General features: G+C 47.2%; 1 protein-coding gene across 1 annotated transcript in view; it reads right to left on the bottom strand.

Annotated features, from left to right (window-relative positions):
- PTGFRN (prostaglandin F2 receptor inhibitor) overlaps nucleotides 1–22263 on the bottom strand; it is a 65710-nt gene that overhangs the window by 19767 nt on the left and 23680 nt on the right. The window contains exons 2-4 of the mRNA XM_063445872.1: nucleotides 3388–3756; nucleotides 771–1196; nucleotides 247–591 (exon numbers count right to left, since the gene is read on the bottom strand). Of these exons, the coding sequence (XP_063301942.1) occupies nucleotides 247–591; nucleotides 771–1196; nucleotides 3388–3756 (1140 nt within the window). The remainder of the gene's footprint in view (nucleotides 1–246; nucleotides 592–770; nucleotides 1197–3387; nucleotides 3757–22263) is intronic.

Genomic DNA, 22263 nt, shown 5'->3' with positions numbered 1-22263 from the left:
CAGATAGAGGGGACAGGAGGTGTAGCGAGACAGATAGAGGGGGCAGGAGGTGTAGCAAGACAGAGGGGGCAGGAGGTATAGCGAGACAGATAGACGGGGCAGAAAGTAGACCATTTGTAGAATAACTTAATAAAACACAAACAGATGATCTGATAAATCTCCCCCAATGTGTGTTCATCTCCAGCCTCCATTAGTATGGAGAGAGAGCAAGATCCTTGTATGCCTTATATATACACACCGACTTACCGGTGGAAACCACCAGCACTCTGATAGGATCGGACACCTTTTCTGCAGCTTGAGACCAGGTGTTGTTGCCTTGCAGAGCCCAGACGATCGCCCTGCACGTATAAGATCCACTATCCCACGCCTGGGGAATTCGCAAGCTGTGAACACGATCATCCAGAGCGGCAGGGTCCACATCTGGCCCTCCTGGCAACTCACGAATCTCTCCCGGCGAAGAGTCAGGTTGAAATGACCAGCTGATCCTCGTTAGTACAGCCCCTGCCGAGTCCTGGGAAACCTCACAGGACAGGTTGAGTGGAAAACCTTCATTGACCTGAACTTCTGATAATGGCACCCCAATACTGAGACCTGTGGACACAGCAATGAGCAAACTGTCAGTACGGAGGACACGAGCATGCGATGGTCTACTTACTGTCCATCAAACAGACTCCAGCATTCTTATAGGATCAACAAACTGGAACAAGAATTAACTGATCTATTTGTCCATATTACACAGTCCTGTCTGCCTTAACCTCCCCAGGACCTACCAATGGGAAGAACGTGAACGTGGGCCACGGACACCCTCTTTTCTTGGATCTTTTCCCACCCATCGGGTGCCTGAACCCAGGTACTGGCCACACATTGATATTCCCCATCGTCCGAGGGCTGGGCTCTGTCTATGGTGAGCGTGTAATCATTTCCCTCCGTGGATGTCAGACGTACGTCTCCGCTGGTGTAACGGTCCGTGTAATCTCGGCCAGGATCCACACGCCCGAGGTGAGTCAGTGTCAGGACCTGAGCAGAACCACTGGCAGATTGCCGCTCCCAGGCTAGTGAGAGGTGGGTGTGCTCTACGGAGTCCGAGGCGGAGGCCTGGCAGGACAGCTGGAATGAGCCACCATGGGGGACGCTGCGGTTCACAGACTGACGCCCCTTAGACGTAGGTTTGGTAAGATTCAGCGTGTCAGGGATGACTGAAAAGGAGAAATGGCTTTGTCAGTGACTGTTTGATAACATGGATATTCTATTCACCAAAAATTAGGCTTTCATTAAACCCTTAGTGTCTCTGGGGTCTGCACTAAACCAGAAAAACAGCGCAGCTGAATGAAACTACGGTAATTCTTTATTGCATTGTGGTAACACGCCCTGCGATTATCACCTTACCATAGACCTAGCTGCATTAAATTGGGAAAATTCAGCAATCTATATATTTATTGCGATGACGTAGCCTTCCCAGCATTTACTGAAATGTCATAGCCCACACAGTATTTATAGTGTCGCTCTATTTAATATGTCGCTGTATCTGTATCGGACACTGTAAGACACAAAAATAAAAAGGAGTTGGAGCAGGGCTGAGCAACCGAACAATAAGATAAAGCAGGCAGCACACCTGAAAATGGGGGATTCCCTCTAAACCCCACGGAGAAATCTAGACAAGTAAGCAAAATAAACCTGTTTCTTTTGTTTACGTATCTCGCGCGCTGTGTTTACAGCGTGGCTGCCTCTCGCGCGCTGTGTTTACAGCGTGGCTGCCTCTCGCGCGCTGTGTTTACAGCGTGGCTGCCTCTCGCGCGCTGTGTTTACAGCGTGGCTGCATCTCGCGCGCTGTGTTTACAGCGTGGCTGCATCTCGCGCGCTGTGTTTACAGCGTGGCTGCATCTCGCGCGCTGTGTTTACAGCGTGGCTGCATCTCGCGCGCTGTGTTTACAGCGTGGCTGCATCTCGCGCGCTGTGTTTACAGCGTGGCTGCATCTCGCGCGCTGTGTTTACAGCGTGGCTGCATCTCGCGCGCTGTGTTTACAGCGTGGCTGCATCTCGCGCGCTGTGTTTACAGCGTGGCTGCATCTCGCGCGCTGTGTTTACAGCGTGGCTGCATCTCGCGCGCTGTGTTTACAGCGTGGCTGCATCTCGCGCGCTGTGTTTTACTAGTTTAATGTGTGTCTCTCTCAGTGGTTCCTATTTAACTCTCTCTCTCTGTCTGGGTCATGACCTCCCAGCACCCAATCTTCTTCAATAGAGACTTGTTCTTAATCTAAATGAGGAGGATAAGGGCACAGGAAGCCCTGAGGGGCGCGGGGGTACAAATTCTTCGTGGATGTGAAAAGTCTGAAAATCTTCAACAATGCAAAGAGCGATGGGGTGGGTACAGGACCAGCGGAGGTCCTATGAGATGGTTCTAGCCTGGGACCAGGACTTGGCCCATTCTATAAGTCAGGCTTTTGGTTTGGTTTGCTTTCGCGGCCTCATGCCCACATTGGTTTCAGAAAGCTTTAATCCCGGAGAGGCCGCAGGGATATTCGACCTTTTCTATTTGTCCATTTCTGTCACACGTACTCTGTATGTGAGAAACATGGACTGTCTTCTTCAAACTGTTTGAAATCTAGTAAAATATGTAGTGACTGAACGGGAAACGCATTAACTCACAAGACTCCAGTAAAGTACATAGTAACGTTATCCCTAAAGAGACAATGTATACAGAATGTGTGGATTCACGCTGTGTTACTGCAGTAGCTATTCATCCTGTTTCTCAATATAAACATTGTGCGGATTTATTTTACGTTTTGAAAAGAACTCTGTAGTCCATTCTCGCTCCACTACAAGCTCCGCCGAAGCGGTCTGCAGGCAGAACATACAGAAAAGTTTGGGGTGCACAGTGTGATTCAACTGGGAGAGAACCATTCTAAAAGGAAGAAGCACGTTATTAACAACCCATAAAGCAGTCTTTCAGATCTAAATTAAAGGAACACTGTAGGCACCATACCTACTTCAATTGACTGGTCCCTGGAGGCTGTGGGTACCAGATCTTGCAAACCTGCTGGTGGTTCACTCACTGTTTACCAGAGATTATTGATCCCCTGGAAGCCCGGTCCCCAATATACCCTGATATGCGCCATACCAAATCATACCAGGGATTGGAGAAGGATTGGCCTCTAGGTATCAGCTGACGCTTTCAGCCCATCACTGGCACCCTTGGTATGCGTAGCTTTGCAGCCAATCGTTTAGAGGTGACGTTGGACTCCGTATTCCTGGACTCCAGGCAGCATAGCCACATCAGTTGAAGTTGTTATAGTGCCCACAGTGTCCCAATAAGTGCTTATAGCAGAAGGGATTGGATTTAGAGAGCTGTGCCCACTATGTGTGGAGCGGTCTGCATTGAAACCGTACCTCTCAGCTGCACGGAGGCCTCGTAGTTCCCACTGACGGTAGCGTCCGTGCTGGGCGTAGAACAGGTATACGTCCCATTGTCCGAGGCTCCCAGTTGCAGGATATGGAGAAGGACCTCATTGTTGCTGACCCTCTGCAGCTGGATGTCATGTGTGTCCACCCTGTGTTTATAGAGGGTGTCTGTGTAGAGGGGATCAAATGTGCTGAGAATCTGCAAACCACGCTGCTCCGCAAAGGAGAACATCCACTCAAAATTCTGCTCCGCGGGTCCTTCATAATCATGGACATTGCAGCCGATTGTCACTTTTGTACCTTCAACGCGAAGCAGAGGGCCTGTGGGGACCCGTACGGTGCGAGCCCAGGTATCACCTGTAGGGGGAGACAGAGTTTTATACATGGGAGCACATAACCCTGTGTGTTACATGAGACTGTCCTAGCCTTCACCACTGCCTCGCTCCCTGTCACCTCCAACGAAAAACATTTCCTAACCTAGTACAGTCTTCACTCAGCAGATCATTCCTTCATTTATTATCTCCCTGTGACTTGTATTTCTCAGCTGTGGACGTGCGTCCAATCAGTTACAGAATATTATAGCTATGGGCAGTGCGGGTTACCATTCTAATATGGAAGTCGCATCTAATATAAAGAATATGGTCCTTCCACGTTTAACAACACTCTCTGATTTAACCTTTTGTGCCCCAAATTGATGCAGTCTATTGAGATTCAGCATTGAAACAGCTGGTGATTTATAAATATACACACAGAGAAAGAGCCGCAGACACACTGTCACACAAAGCGTACGAAGAGGCAGACAGGCGGTCACACAAAGCGTACGAAGAGGCAGACAGGCGGTCACACAAAGCGTACGAAGAGGCAGACAGGCGGTCACACAAAGCGTACGAAGAGGCAGACAGGCGGTCACACAAAGCGTACGAAGAGGCAGACAGGCGGTCACACAAAGCGTACGAAGAGGCAGACAGGCGGTCACACAAAGCGTACGAAGAGGCAGACAGGCGGTCACACAAAGCGTACGAAGAGGCAGACAGGCGGTCACACAAAGCGTACGAAGAGGCAGACAGGCGGTCACACAAAGCGTACGAAGAGGCAGACAGGCGGTCACACAAAGCGTACGAAGAGGCAGACAGGCGGTCACACAAAGCGTACGAGGAGACAGACAGGCGGTCACACAAAGCGTACGAGGAGGCAGACAGGCGGTCACACAAAGCGTACGAAGAGGCAGACAGGCGGTCACACAAAGCGTACGAAGAGGCAGACACGCGGTCACACAAAGCGTACGAGGAGGCAGACACGCGGTCACACAAAGCGTACGAGGAGGCAGACAGGCGGTCACACAAAGAGTACGAAGAGGCAGACACGCGGTCACACAAAGCGTACGAGGAGGCAGACACGCGGTCACACAAAGCGTACGAGGAGGCAGACAGGCGGTCACACAAAGCGTACGAGGAGGCAGACACGCGGTCACACAAAGCGTACGAGGAGGCAGACAGGCGGTCACACAAAGCGTACGAAGAGGCAGACAGGCGGTCACACAAAGCGTACGAGGAGGCAGACAGGCGGTCACACAAAGCGTACGAGGAGGCAGACAGGCGGTCACACAAAGCGTACGAGGAGGCAGACACGCGGTCACACAAAGAGTACGAGGAGGCAGACACGCGGTCACACAAAGAGTACGAGGAGGCAGACAGGGCTGATCGATATGGAGGGGGGGTGTCTCTAACAGGAGAGCTGATTGATATGGGAGAGGGGGTCACTTTATGGCGGGCTGATCAATATGGGGAGCCCATTTCCATTGGAGACCCTCTGATATGACACCATACCCAAATGTAAAGGCTACATGTACAAAGTCAGCACACTTAACATACGTTGTATGTGGTGGACGTCATGTAATGAACATGTGGAAATAGTATGTTTCACAGCTGGCAGAGAACTGACCAGGGCCCTAAGATTAGGCTCAGGGTGGATAAACAATGATGTATGCAAATATGGAACAGACCGGGTATCCATTAACCCCTGCCTGGCTGCACAGACCGGGTATCCATTAACCCCTGCCTGGCTGCACAGACCGGGTATCCATTAACCCCTGCCTGGCTGCACAGACCGGGTATCCATTAACCCCTGCCTGGCTGCACAGACCGGGTATCCATTAACCCCTGCCTGGCTGCACAGACCGGATATCCATTAACCCCTGCCTGGCTGCACAGACCGGATATCCATTAACCCCTGCCTGGCTGCACAGACCGGATATCCATTAACCCCTGCCTGGCTGCACAGACCGGATATCCATTAACCCCTGCCTGGCTGCACAGACCGGATATCCATTAACCCCTGCCTGGCTGCACAGACCGGATATCCATTAACCCCTGCCTGGCTGTACAGACCGGATATCCATTAACCCCTGCCTGGCTGCACAGACCGGATATCCATTAACCCCTGCCTGGCTGCACAGATCACACATGTGTTAACTCTCTCTTAGCTGCACACACCATGCTGTGATATATTAAATTATAACAGGTGTGAAGAATTGCATATCAATCTCTGCAGCTGGACAGCCAGCTTAACCCCTTACTGTTACAGCTCCACAGATCACAACTCATTGTCCTCTGATTAGAAATTAACCCATTCAGTACTCACAATATACTTATTGCCAGCCCTGAACATTAATACAGCAAAATACAAATAAACACAACTTGCCTGTTGCAGGACATTTTCGACAAGAAGGAGTTAAAAGCACAGTCAAATAATTCTCAAAAAAATACGAATAAAAAGTGATAATAATATGACCTAGAAAAAAACGCCTTTATCTCGCCTAGCTATTCGACACAGGGATAGCGAGACGCGAGCCTAGGGCTAGAAATTTGATTTATCAACGCCGGCAGAATGATCGAAGAGCAAACATGGCTTTATCGGATGATGAGACCAAAAATACACAATCTGGGCACAGTAACTGCTCCAAAAAACGAGGATATAGAGGATGCACACACAGCTAGGGTACACGCACACACACACACACACACACACACACCTCCTCAAACCCACACTACAGCTCCCACACCTCCTCTAACCCACACTCCCTGAGCAGCACTCACTGCAGCTCCCCACACCTCCTATAACTAACACTACCTGAGGAGCACACTCACTGCAGCTCCCCACACCTCCTATAACTAACACTACCTGAGCAGCACGCTCACTGCAGCTCCCACACCTCCTATACTCCACACTACCTGAGCAGCACGCTCACTGCTGCTCCCCACACCTCCTATAACCCACACTACCTGAGCAGCACGCTCACTGCAGCTCCTCACACCTCCTATAACGCACACTACCTGAGCAGCACCCTCACTGCAGCTCCCCACACTATAACACACACTACCTGAGCAGCACGCTCATTGCAGCTCCCCACACCTCCTATAACCCACACTACCTGAGCAGCACACTCACTGCAGCTCCCCATGCATCCTATAACCCACACTACCTGAGCAGCACGCTCACTGCAGCTCCCCACTCCTCCTATAACACACACTACCTGAGCAGCACGCTCACTGCAGCTTCCCACACTATAACACACACTACCTGAGCAGCTCGCTCATTGCAGCTCCCACACCTCCTATAACCCACACTACCTGAGCAGCACGCTCACTGCAGCTCCCCACACCTCCTATAACACACACTACCTGAGCAGCACGCTCACTGCAGCTCCCCACACCTCCTATAACACACACTACCTGAGTAGCACACTTACTGCAGCTCCCCACACCTCCTATAACCCACACTACCTGAGTAGCACACTTGCTGCAGCTCCCCACACCTCCTATAACCCACACTACCTGAGTAGCACACTCACTGCAGCTCCCCACACCTCCTATAACCCACACTACCTGAGCAGCACGCTCACTGCAGCTCCCCACACCTCCTATAACACACACTACCTGAGCAACACACTCACTGCAGCTCCCCACACCTCCTATAACCCACACTACCTGAGCAGCACACTCACTGCAGCTCCCACACCTCCTATAACCCACACTACCTGAGCAACACACTCACTGCAGCTCCCCACACCTCCTATAACCCACACTACCTGAGCAGCACACTCACTGCAGCTCCCACACCTCCTATAACCCACACTACCTGAGCAACACACTCACTGCAGCTCCCCACACCTCCTATAACCCACACTACCTGAGTAGCACACTTTCTGCAGCTCCCCACACCTCCTATACCACACACTACCTGAGTAGCACACTTTCTGCAGCTCCCCACACCTCCTATAACCCACACTACCTGAGCAACACACTCACTGCAGCTCCCCACACCTCCTATAACCCACACTACCTGAGCAACACGCTCACTGCAGCTCCCCACTCCTCCTATAACACACACTACCTGAGCAGCACGCTCACTGCAGCTTCCCACACTATAACACACACTACCTGAGCAGCTCGCTCATTGCAGCTCCCACACCTCCTATAACCCACACTACCTGAGTAGCACGCTCACTGCAGCTCCCCACACCTCCTATAACCCACACTACCTGAGTAGCACACTTGCTGCAGCTCCCCACACCTCCTATAACCCACACTACCTGAGCAGCACACTACCTGAGCAGCACACTTTCTGCAGCTCCCCACACCTCCTATAACCCACACTACCTGAGCAACACACTCACTGCAGCTCCCCACACCTCCTATAACCCACACTACCTGAGCAGCACGCTCACTGCAGCTCCCACACCTCCTATAACCCACACTACCTGAGCAGCACACTCACTGCAGCTCCCCATGCCTCCTATAACCCACACTACCTGAGCAGCACGCTCACTGCAGCTCCCCACTCCTCCTATAACACACACTACCTGAGCAGCACGCTCACTGCAGCTTCCCACACTATAACACACACTACCTGAGCAGCTCGCTCATTGCAGCTCCCACACCTCCTATAACCCACACTACCTGAGTAGCACGCTCACTGCAGCTCCCCACACCTCCTATAACCCACACTACCTGAGTAGCACACTTGCTGCAGCTCCCCACACCTCCTATAACCCACACTACCTGAGCAGCACGCTCACTGCAGCTCCCCACACCTCCTATAACACACACTACCTGAGCAGCACGCTCACTGCAGCTCCCCACACCTCCTATAACACACACTACCTGAGCAGCACGCTCACTGCAGCTCCCCACACCTCCTATAACACACACTACCTGAGCAGCACACTCACTGCAGCTCCCCACACCTCCTATAACACACACTACCTGAGCAACACACTCACTGCAGCTCCCACACCTCCTATAACCCACACTACCTGAGCAGCACGCTCACTGCAGCTCCCCACACCTCCTATAACCCACACTACCTGAGCAGCACACTCACTGCAGCTCCCACACCTCCTATAACCCACACTACCTGAGCAGCACACTCACTGCAGCTCCCACACCTCCTATAACCCACACTACCTGAGTAGCACACTTTCTGCAGCTCCCCACACCTCCTATACCACACACTACCTGAGTAGCACACTTTCTGCAGCTCCCCACACCTCCTATAACCCACACTACCTGAGCAACACACTCACTGCAGCTCCCCACACCTCCTATAACCCACACTACCTGAGCAGCACGCTCACTGCAGCTCCCCACACCTCCTATAACACACACTACCTGAGCAACACACTCACTGCAGCTCCCCACACCTCCTATAACCCACACTACCTGAGCAGCACGCTCACTGCAGCTCCCACACCTCCTATAACACACACTACCTGAGCAGCACACTCCCTGCAGCTCCTCACACCTCCTATAACCCACACTACCTGAGCAGCACACTCACTGCAGCTCCCCACACCTCCTATAACCCACACTACCTGAGCAGCACACTCACTGCAGCTCCCCACACCTCCTATAACCCACACTACCTGAGCAGCACACTCACTGCAGCTCCCCACACCTCCTATAACCCACACTACCTGAGCAGCACACTCACTGCAGCTCCCCACACCTCCTATAACACACACTACCTGAGCAGCACACTCACTGCAGCTCCCCACACCTCCTATAACCCACACTACCTGAGCAACACACTCACTGCAGCTCCCCACACCTCCTATAACCCACACTACCTGAGCAGCACGCTCACTGCAGCTCCCCACACCTCCTATAACACACACTACCTGAGCAGCACGCTCACTGCAGCTCCCCACACCTCCTATAACCCACACTACCTGAGCAGCACGCTCACTGCAGCTCCCCACACCTCCTATAACCCACACTACCTGAGTAGCACGCTCACTGCAGCTCCCACACCTCCTATAACACACACTACCTGAGCAGCACGCTCACTGCAGCTCCCCACACCTCCTATAACTCACACTACCTGAGCAGCACACTCACTGCAGCTCCCCACACCTCCTATAACACACACTACCTGAGTAGCACGCTCACTGCAGCTCCCCACACCTCCTATAACCCACACTACCTGAGTAGCACACTTTCTACAGCTCCCCACACCTCCTATAGCCCTCACTACCTGAGCAGCACGCTCACTGCAGCTCCCCACACCTCCTATAACCCACACTACCTGAGCAGCACGCTCACTGCAGCTCCCCACACCTCCTATAACCCACACTACCTGAGCAGCACGCTCACTGCAGCTCCCACACCTCCTATAACACACACTACCTGAGCAGCACGCTCACTGCAGCTCCCACACCTCCTATAACACACACTACCTGAGCAGCACGCTCACTGCAGCTCCCACACCTCCTATAGCCCTCACTACCTGAGCAGCACACTCAATAAGGTGAGTTTTATTTACGAATACTATCTGTATCTCAAGATTAAAATTATTGCATTAAGTTCACAATTTAGCTGAAATATTGCCCATTAAGCACAGCTCTAATAAGTGAATAACAGTCTATTATAATGCTCGATATGACGCAGGTAACACTGCAACGTACTCCCGTGTAAAACATTTTACACAGAAATCAATCCTCGCATGGCATGAACACTCAGGATTACTCATTTCCCGAGATTCGGTTTTAATTTAGCCATAAATGGGATTTCACCCGGTGACAGACGCTTTGTGTAACAAAAAATAAAGTGATAATGGCTCCGATTCAGAGGTCAGATAAAGTGGCCAATGAATCAGTGCCAGATTGCCTTCAAAATTACTCTCCCAACATAGGGAATAACCCTCAGATAATAGTAAAATAGAGAAAAGAGGAAGGGCCAAAATAAGCCCAAATGGAGAGTAATGAGGGAAGGGAAGTCCCTACCTTTTAATAATCCTAAAGGGAAACACAAAATAAATAAAATAGGTAGGCAGGGGAGTAGTACTGGACCAATCCTGGGGGGATAATACTAAGACAGCTGCTGTGTAGTTTGTAAAGGAGATTCCTGCGCGTTCCTCCCACCAATCGCTGCACATTGTGTAACATCACAAGCAAGGTGTGGCGCAGAGACACGTTAGAAGGCACAGGAGGGGGCGAAGGTCACAATCAGAACATGACGACCTCACTGCTGTGATGTCACGGACAACCAATCCTTGTTCTCGGTTTCGAAAATCGGGTCCTGTCTTGCCCAAAGCATCCCGAGAATCCAATCATAATAATACTAGCTCGGCCAATTAACCCTTTACTGCTGTGAATGACAAAGCTGCCAGCCTTATTAACCCTCTGACTGCCAGGGACATTAATATTTGGGGGTACCAGGGTTAGAGACGCCGGTTGCTGGTAAATGGGCGATATTCATACAGAAAGGTAAAACAAAGAGTTTAGGTTGTTTTCTAGTTAATTCTATCACATATTTGTGTAATTCCTGAATATAATGCCAGTAATGCCCTGTGTTACAGTAATGAAAAGGTTAATATAATGCCAGTAAAGACCGATGTTGTAGTAATTAAAGGGTTAATATAATGTCAGTAATGCGCTGTGTTGCAGTAATTAAAGGGTTAATATAATGCCAGAAATTAAAGGGTTAATATAATGGCAGTAATTAAAGGGTTAATATAATGCCTGTAATGCGCTGTGTTACAGTAATTAAAGGGTTAATATCATGCAAATATTGCCCCGTGTTACAGTAATTAAAGGGTTAAAATGCCAGTAATGAAAGGGTTAACATGCCAGTAACACCCTGTGTTGCAGTAATTAAAGGGTTAATATAATGCCAGTAATGTCCTGTGTTGCAGTAATTAAAGGGTTAATATAATGCCAGTAACGTCCTGTGTTGCCGTAATTAAAGGGTTAATAGAATGCCAGTAACGTCCTGTGTTGCAGTAATTAAAGGTTAATATAATGCCAGTAACGTCCTGTGTTGCAGTAATTAAAGGGTTAATAGAATGCCAGTAACGTCCTGTGTTGCAGTAATTAAAGGTTAATATAATGCCAGTAACACCATGTGTTGCAGTAATTAAAGGGTTAATATAATGCCAGAAATTAAAGGGTTAATATAATGGCAGTAATTAAAGGGTTAATATAATGCCAGTAATGTCCTTGTTGCCGTAATTAAAGGGTTAATAGAATGCCAGTAACGTCCTGTGTTGCAGTAATTAAAGGGTTAATAGAATGCCAGTAACGTCCTGTGTTGCAGTAATTAAAGGGTTAATAGAATGCCAGTAACGTCCTGTGTTGCAGTAATTAAAGGTTAATATAATGCCAGTAACACCATGTGTTGCAGTAATTAAAGGGTTAATATAATGGCAGTAATTAAAGGGTTAATATAATGGCAGTAATTAAAGGGTTAATATAATGGCAGTAATTAAAGGGTTAATATAATGGCAGTAATTAAAGGGTTAATATAATGCCAGTAATGTCCGGTGTTGCCGTAATTAAAGGGTTAATATAATGCCAGTGACGTCCTGTGTTGCAGTAATTAAAGGGTTAATAGAATGCCAGTAACGTCCTGTCTTGCAGTAATTAAGGGATTAATAGAATGCCAGTAATGTCCTGTGTTGCAGTAATTAAGGGGTAAATAGAATGCCAGCAATGTCCTGTGTTGCAGTAATTAAAGGGTTAATAGAATGCCAGCAATGTCCTGTGTTGCAGTAATTAAAGGGTTAATAGAATGCCAGTAACGTCCTGTGTTGCAGTAATTAAAGGGTTAATAGAATGCCAGTAACGTCCTGTCTTGCAGTAATTAAGGGATTAATAGAATGCCAGTAATGTCCTGTGTTGCAGTAATTAAAGGGTTAATAGAATGCCAGTAACGTCCTGTGTTGCAGTAATTAAAGGGTTAATAGAATGCCAGTAACGTCCTGTCTTGCAGTAATTAAGGGATTAATAGAATGCCAGTAATGTCCCGTGTTGCAGTAATTAAGGGGTAAATAGAATGCCAGCAATGTCCTGTGTTGCAGTAATTAAAGGGTTAATAGAATGCCAGCAATGTCCTGTGTTGCAGTAATTAAAGGGTTAATAGAATGCCAGTAACGTCCTGTGTTGCAGTAATTAAAGGGTTAATAGAATGCCAGCAACGTCCTGTGTTGCAGTAATTAAAGGGTTAATAGAATGCCAGTAATGTCCTGTGTTGCAGTAATTAAAGGGTTAATAGAATGCCAGTAATGTCCTGTGTGCAGTAATTAAAGGGTTAATAGAATGCCAGTAACGTCCTGTGTTGCAGTAATTAAAGGGTTAATATAATGCCAGTAACGTCCTGTGTTGCAGTAATTAAAGGGTTAATAGAATGCCAGTAACGTCCTGTGTTGCAGTAATTAAAGGGTTAATAGAATGCCAGTAACGTCCTGTGTTGCAGTAATTAAAGGGTTAATAGAATGCCAGTAACGTCCTGTGTTGCAGTAATTAAAGGGTTAATAGAATGCCAGTAACGTCCTGTGTTGCAGTAATTAAAGGGTTAATAGAATGCCAGTAACGTCCTGTGTTGCAGTAATTAAAGGGTTAATAGAATGCCAGTAACGTCCTGTGTTGCAGTAATTAAAGGGTTAATAGAATGCCAGTAACGTCCTGTGTTGCAGTAATTAAAGGGTTAATAGAATGCCAGTAACGTCCTGTGTTGCAGTAATTAAAGGGTTAATAGAATGCCAGTAACGTCCTGTGTTGCAGTAATTAAAGGGTTAATAGAATGCCAGTAACGTCCTGTGTTGCAGTAATTAAAGGGTTAATAGAATGCCAGTAACGTCCTGTGTTGCAGTAATTAAAGGGTTAATAGAATGCCAGTAACGTCCTGTGTTGCAGTAATTAAAGGGTTAATAGAATGCCAGTAACGTCCTGTGTTGCAGTAATTAGAAGAATTCCATTGTTATCTGTAATGGGAGACTTTCCTCTTAGTTACCTGATCCTCTCAGTGGGGGAGAGAGGTTTATATTCTGGGGATTTACATTGCCACCAAACCCCACACCTACCTACCTACCTACCACACTCCGAGGCCTAGCTTATATATAGAGAGCTAGGACTGTCTAATAAAGAGAGACAGCGTATATACAGAGCTAGGGCTGTCTAATACAGAGAGACCGCGTTTATACAGAGCTAGGACTGTCTAATATAGAGAGACAGCATATATAGAGAGAGCTAGGACTGTCTAACACAGAGAGACAGCATACATAGAGCCGATATGTACTGATAGCCAGCCAGGCCTGTCTAATACATAGAGCCGTAATATATATTGATAACCAGCCAGACCTGTCTAATACAGAGAGCTGGTATATATTGATAACCAGCCAGGCCTGTCTAATACAGAGAGCCGGTATATATGGATAGCCAGCCAGACCTGTCTAATACAGAGAGCTGGTATATATTGATAACCAGCCAGGCCTGTCTAATACAGAGAGCCGTAATATATATTGATAACCAGCCAGGCCTGTCTAATACAGAGAGCCGGTATATATTGATAACCAGCCAGACCTGTCTAATACAGAGAGCTGGTATATATTGATAACCAGCCAGGCCTGTCTAATACAGAGAGCCGGTATATATGGATAGCCAGCCAGACCTGTCTAATACAGAGAGCTGGTATATATTGATAACCAGCCAGGCCTGTCTAATACAGAGAGCCGGTATATATGGATAGCCAGCCAGACCTGTCTAATACAGAGGGCCGGTATATATTGATAACCAGTCAGGCCTAATACATCGAGCTGGTGTATATATTGATAGTTGGCCATTCATGTCTAATACAGAGAGCCGGTATATATAGATAGCTAGCCATTCATGTCTAATACAGAGAGCCGGTATATAGACAGCCGTTATCCTGTCTATAGGAAATCATCCTGATAGTTGGGGTTCAGAACATAACCCCACATTGTGCGAGGCAGCCCAGATGGGCCAGCGTCTGACACAGCTGTCTCCAATATGATATAAAAGGTCTGGGAATGTGGACGTGGACGGTCGTGTTACACGGACGGATTTTACACCTTCGCAGCGCCACATTGACGCAGCTGCCAGGCTGACATACGATACCAACATAGAAAAGGGAATTAGAGATTTACCCCCACCTGGCCAAACTGCTATATCAGAAGGGGCCTTATTAAAGGGGTACTACAGGCTGTAGCGCATGGATTTTCTCAATTCATTATTTGAAGCTTAAAAGATATGTCAAAATTATGAATTAGAAGGTATATATATATATATATAAATAAATAAAACAACTGAAGCTGAATGAGGTGGTTATGGTGCCAGGAGGCAAAGTGCCCCCTCCCCCCGGCAGCATTCGGTTTCTGAATTTTCAGATTCAGAAAGGGCAGAGTGCCACGGGGCAGGGGCGCTGCTGATTGGCTGTGAGAGTCAGCTGACTGCTGTTAGCCAATCAGTGACTGCCCATTCACTAAGTTGGTTTGGAAAAGGCAGACAATTCAGAAGCCCGGCGTCCGTACGTAAAGTATACCATCAGGCACCCGACGTCAGTACGTAAAGTATACCATCCGGCACCCGACGTCAGTACGTAAAGTATACCATCCGACACCCGGCGTCAGTACGTAAAGTATACCATCCGACACCCGACGTCAGTACGTAAAGTATACCATCCGACACCCGACGTCAGTACGTAAAGTATACCATCCGGCACCCGGCGTCAGTACGTAAAGTATACCATCCGACACCCGGCGTCAGTACGTAAAGTATACCATCCGACACCCGACGTCAGTACGTAAAGTATACCATCCGACACCCGACGTCAGTACGTAAAGTATACCATCCGACACCCGACGTCAGTACGTAAAGTATACCATCCGACACCAGTACGTAAAGTATACCATCCGACACCAGTACGTAAAGTATACCATCCGACACCCGGCGTCAGTACGTAAAGTATACCATCCGACACCCGGCGTCAGTACGTAAAGTATACCATCCGACACCCGGCGTCAGTACGTAAAGTATACCATCCGACACCCGGCGTCAGTACGTAAAGTATACCATCCGACACCCGGCGTCAGTACGTAAAGTATACCATCCGACACCCGGCGTCAGTACGTAAAGTATACCATCCGACACCCGGCGTCAGTACGTAAAGTATACCATCCGACACCCGGCGTCAGTACGTAAAGTATACCATCCGACACCCGACGTCAGTACGTAAAGTATACCATCCGACACCCGACGTCAGTACGTAAAGTATACCATCCGACACCCGGCGTCAGTACGTAAAGTATACCATCCGACACCCGGCGTCAGTACGTAAAGTATACCATCCGACACCCGGCGTCAGTACGTAAAGTATACCATCCGACACCCGACGTCAGTACGTAAAGTATACCATCCGACACCCGGCGTCAGTACGTAAAGTATACCATCCGACACCCGGCGTCAGTACGTAAAGTATACCATCCGACACCCGGCGTCAGTACGTAAAGTATACCATCCGACACCCGACGTCAGTACGTAAAGTATACCATCCGACACCCGGCGTCAGTACGTAAAGTATACCATCCGACACCCGGCGTCAGTACGTAAAGTATACCATCCGACACCCGGCGTCAGTACGTAAAGTATACCATCCGACACCCGACGTCAGTACGTAAAGTATACCATCCGACACCCGACGTCAGTACGTAAAGTATACCATCCGACACCCGACGTCAGTACGTAAAGTATACCATCCGACACCCGACGTCAGTACGTAAAGTATACCATCCGACACCCGACGTCAGTACGTAAAGTATACCATCCGACACCCGGCGTCAGTACGTAAAGTATACCATCCGACACCCGGCGTCAGTACGTAAAGTATACCATCCGACACCCGGCGTCAGTACGTAAAGTATACCATCCGACACCCGGCGTCAGTACGTAAAGTATACCATCCGACACCCGGCGTCAGTACGTAAAGTATACCATCCGACACCCGGCGTCAGTACGTAAAGTATACCATCCGGCGTCAGTACGTAAAGTATACCATCCGGCGTCAGTACGTAAAGTATACCATCCGGCGTCAGTACGTAAAGTATACCATCCGGCGTCAGTACGTAAAGTATACCATCCGGCGTCAGTACGTAAAGTATACCATCCGGCATCAGTACGTAAAGTATACCATCCGGCATCAGTACGTAAAGTATACCATCCGGCATCAGTACGTAAAGTATACCATCCGACACCCAACGTCAGTACGTAAAGTATACCATCGGGCACCCGACGTCAGTATGTAAAGTATATTATCCGACACCCGACGTCAGTATGTAAAGTATTCCATCCGGCGTCAGTACGTAAAGTATACCATCCGGTGTCAGTATGTAAAGTATACAATCAGACACCCGACGTCAGTATGTAAAGTATTCCATCCGGCGTCAGTACGTAAAGTATACCATCCGGCGTCAGTATGTAAAGTATACAATCAGACACCCGACGTCAGTATGTAAAGTACTGGCGTCAGTATGTAAAGTATACCATCCGACACCCGGCGTCAGTACGTAAAGTATACCATCCGACACCCGACGTCAGTATGTAAAGTATACCATCCGACACCCAACCTCAGTATGTAAAGTATACCATCCGACACCCGACGTCAGTACGTAAAGTATACCATCCGGCACCCGACGTTAGTATGTAAATTATACCATCAGACACCCGGCGTCAGTATGTAAAGTATACCATCAGACACCCGGCGTCTCTTTGAGAATGACTGTTTTCAATGCATGAAAAGCAATGGATTAGTGGATCTTTGCAATCACTGCGCATGAATAGTGTGTACTGAGTGAAAAAGTGATTTAACACCCAAATGGCAGAGAATTGAGCAGTGAGCCTGCCGTGGCATGATCTATACACCATAACTGCTTCATTAACCTAAAGCCGTTTTGGTGCTTAAAGGGTCCCTTTAAATTATTGGCTTTTTTAATCTAAAAAAACCAGATGGGTCCAATAATCTAAAATATTTACAAGAATATCTAATTAATAAATATATATTTAATTTAAGTGTTCCTATAGCTTCCTAGATAGTACTGCCGAGTTTCCAATATGTAGTATTATATTGGTACGGCAAGGGGGAGGGAGAGGCAGAACAGGCGAGCTTAGGAAGCAAACTAATTATATGCCAAAAAATAAATAAAAAAGAGATACTAAAAATAAATAAAATAAAGCCCAACTGTGATTATTACCGGTACACACGGAAATCGATGAAAAAGCAGTTTTTACATGATCTTCCTCGGCTAAAATCACATTAAAATTACAATGTAATCAGAAGACAGGTTTGGAGGTTTTCCTACAGAACAGACATTTTGACAATGGATAGTGCACGCTCCGTCATGAAACCCATAGATGAACCTGCAGCAGTTATCTGGCAGGACCTTCTGTGAAGAAATCCCTCTTTGTGTTTGGTATTTCTCCCCTTTTTCATTCGGTAGATGTAACTACCGAACAGAGACCACCCCCCTGGCTCGTTAACTTCAATTGCCTCAATTGAACCCTCTAACATCTTTTTCTGTGCGAACAAAGGCATTGGGACTTGGTCGTCAAGTGTCTGGAACTAAAACCGGACCATCAACTTCCCGAACACGGGTCCCAACATACGAACGTTGGATCTTTATTTCCCGAAGAGCTAGAAGAGCGCTGTTCGGTACTTTTGTTCATTCGTATGAGGGGAACAATCGCTGCTAAGAGCCAGGGGGAACCGTTCATGGAATTATTTGTTTTTTTGCAACTTTACGAACCAGACCGGGCAAACCATAAGAATTAAAAGGTATAAACAATATACCAGCGAGTGGAGCGCTATAATGAATATTAATATAAATAATGAGGGGGTATACTCACCCCTCCAACATAGTGATACAATGTGTCCAAATGTACATACAAAGTAAAACAACAAAAAGAGAGAATATAGTGCAGACCGGGCAAACCCTCCAAGCTCGTGGAACTGTTTTGGGCAGCAACCTCGTGGTTAGCCGGTCACGAAAGACTTCCATACTTTTTGAGAACCCCTGAACCGATCTGGGTGAAATTTGAATAGTTTGGTCACCCAGATCGGGGCTATAAGGGGACATATTATTTGTGGGGATACCATATGCATTAAGGGGTGTTCTAAATATTGGGTAAAACTGTATTTTTTCTGCCTGGAGATAATTCAATTATTACTTTATCAGACTTGATTATCTCCAGGACTAGGGGAGGGAATTGTATGTTTGTGCTGGGAGTGTTTTATGTTTTCCTTGTTAATGATCGGATGTACCATGTCCCTCCCTGTGCACAGGGACTTGCATAAAAGCCAGTGTGGCATAATAAATCTCAGTTCTGTTGCACCCTTCTTCTAGACTCTGGCTGATGTTTGGGTATTCGTATGCTTTACTAAGGGAATCGTCTGGTAAAGCTATTGCATTCGTATGGGAATCGTTTATTTTATCTAACGGAGAGTTATAGTCACTGATGCTCTGGCCGTTCGGAAGGAAACTACCGAATGATTATTGGATATATGATATACTAGGTTTCCTTACACCTTCCACATCCAGTTACCAAAGCTGCTCATTCTTTGAAGTCCACAGCTCCTCCTTCTGTAGTTTACTACCTATTACTATCCTTGTTATATAGTGCCCCCAGGTCCACCCTCTCGCTTCTTCCCCCAACTCACATACATGTGGCACCATTAACCTCTTCTTTACGATGACCAATAAGTCTTCATTATATTTCCAAGCTTTTTGAGAGTGTTATCCACAATCAGCTATGTACCTTCATCTGCTCCCATGATATACTCCGAACATCCAATCTGGTTATCCACCTGCCCAGTTGACTAAAACCGCAGTCCTTTATGTTCAGAACTTCCTTGGCCAATCTCAGCTCTCTTCTGTCCACGTTCTCCTTGATCTCTCTATACCGGTGATGTACCGCTCAGCTCAGTCCTCGACCCCCTTTCTCTTCGCTCTCTGCACACCGTCACTGGCCAAACTTGTATCCCCTTGTTGCTTTGATGCCCATTTCTTTGCATATAACAAACAGATGTTCTTCTCCTTCCTACACACCTGATATCTCCTTTCACATTACCTCCTGCCTTTCTGACATTGTCTCATGATGTCCTCATGCGATCTGCAACTGAACCCATCCAAAACTGAATTACTCTTCTTCCCTCCTCCATTGATTTCATCCACTCTTCCATCCTGTTCTATTCGCCTCGATATTTGCCAGTGATACGGTCCCGTCTCCATCAGCGTCTTTTTACCGCGCTGTAAGCCAGAGGGCCCAAAATAACTCATTATCTGATCATACGAAGAATGCATGACTTTATAAAGTGCTTCTCTAAAGAAATCATGGCTTTATACAGAGAGCGGAGAGAAAGAGCGAGCGAGCAGAGAGAGCGAGAGCGGGGAGAGCGAGAGCGGGGAGAGCGAGAGCGGGGAGAGCGAGAGCGGGGAGAGAGAGCGGGGAGAGCGAGAGCGGGGAGAGAGAGCAGGGAGAGAGAGCGGGGAGAGAGAGAGCAGGGAGAGAGAGAGCGCGGAGGGAGAGAGCGAGCGCGGAGAGAGAGAGCGAGCGCGGAGAGAGAGAGCGAGCGCGGAGAGAGAGAGCGAGCGCGGAGAGAGGAGAGCGAGAGCTTTATACAGAGAGGGGGGACGGCTTCATACAGAGCACAGAGAGAAGGCTTTATACGGAGAGAGAGAGAGAGAGAGAGAGAGAGAGAGAGAGAGAGAGAGAGAGAGAGAGAGAGAGAGAGAGAGAGAGAGAGAGAGAGAGAGAGAGAGAGAGAGAGAGAGAGAGAGAGAGAGAGAGAGAGAGAGCGAGAGAGGAGAGAGAGAGCGAGCGCGGAGAGACAGACACAGATTTATACCGAGAGCGCACAGAATGAGAAAATGCACAGAGAGAGAGAGAGAAGGCTTTATGCAGAGAGCGCACAGAATGAATAATAGAGAGAATAGAGAGAGACCGCTTTATACAGAGAGAGAGAGAGAGAGAGAAACACTGCTGTGTGTCAGATTCATAGAGTCTGCTACTAGGGGCACTAAACGGCTGTCCTGTCCTAACAACATGCATGCTTTATATAGAACTCTCTGTGGAATGGACAAAGTATCAGAAAATACCCAATACCATATACTTTAGACCGTACTCCTATACTCTGTATACAGTATTCCAATACCCTATACTCTGTATACAGCATTCCAATACCCTATACTCTGTATACAGCATTCCAATACCCTATACTCTGTATACAGCATTCCAATACCCTATACTCTGTATACAGCATTCCAATACCTATACTCTGTATACAGCATTCCAATACCCTATACTCTGTATACAGCATTCCAATACCCTATACTCTGTATACAGCATTCCAATACCCTATACTCTGTATACAGCATTCCAATACCCTATACTCTGTATACAGCATTCCAATACCCTATACTCTGTATACAGCATTCCAATACCCTATACTCTGTATACAGCATTCCAATACCCTATACTCTGTATACAGCATTCCAATACCCTATACTCTGTATACAGCATTCCAATACCCTATACTCTGTATACAGCATTCCAATACCCTATACTCTGTATACAGCATTCCAATACCCTATACTCTGTATACAGCATTCCAATACCCTATACTCTGTATACAGCATTCCAATACCCTATACTCTGTATACAGCATTCCAATACCCTATACTCTGTATACAGCATTCCAATACCCTATACTCTGTATACAGCATTCCAATACCCTATACTCTGTATACAGCATTCCAATACCCTATACTCTGTATACAGCATTCCAATACCCTATACTCTGTATACAGCATTCCAATACCCTATACTCTGTATACAGCATTCCAATACCCTATACTCTGTATACAGCATTCCAATACCCTATACTCTGTATACAGCATTCCAATACCCTATACTCTGTATACAGCATTCCAATACCCTATACTCTGTATACAGCATTCCAATACCCTATACTCTGTATACAGCATTCCAATACCCTATACTCTGTATACAGCATTCCAATACCCTATACTCTGTATACAGCATTCCAATACCCTATACTCTGTATACAGCATTCCAATACCCTATACTCTGTATACAGCATTCCAATACCCTATACTCTGTATACAGCATTCCAATACCCTATACTCTGTATACAGCATTCCAATACCCTATACTCTGTATACAGCATTCCAATACCCTATACTCTGTATACAGCATTCCAATACCCTATACTCTGTATACAGCATTCCAATACCCTATACTCTGTATACAGCATTCCAATACCCTATACTCTGTATACAGCATTCCAATACCCTATACTCTGTATACAGCATTCCAATACCCTATACTCTGTATACAGCATTCCAATACCCTATACTCTGTATACAGCATTCCAATACCCTATACTCTGTATACAGCATTCCAATACCCTATACTCTGTATACAGCATTCCAATACCCTATACTCTGTATACAGCATTCCAATACCCTATACTCTGTATACAGCATTCCAATACCCTA

The sequence above is a fragment of the Pelobates fuscus genome, chromosome 1 (assembly GCF_036172605.1).
Source record: "Pelobates fuscus isolate aPelFus1 chromosome 1, aPelFus1.pri, whole genome shotgun sequence".
NCBI lineage: Eukaryota > Metazoa > Chordata > Amphibia > Anura > Pelobatidae > Pelobates > Pelobates fuscus.
Note: the sequence above shows the minus strand (reverse complement) of the source record. Positions and strands in the feature narration are given on the sequence as shown.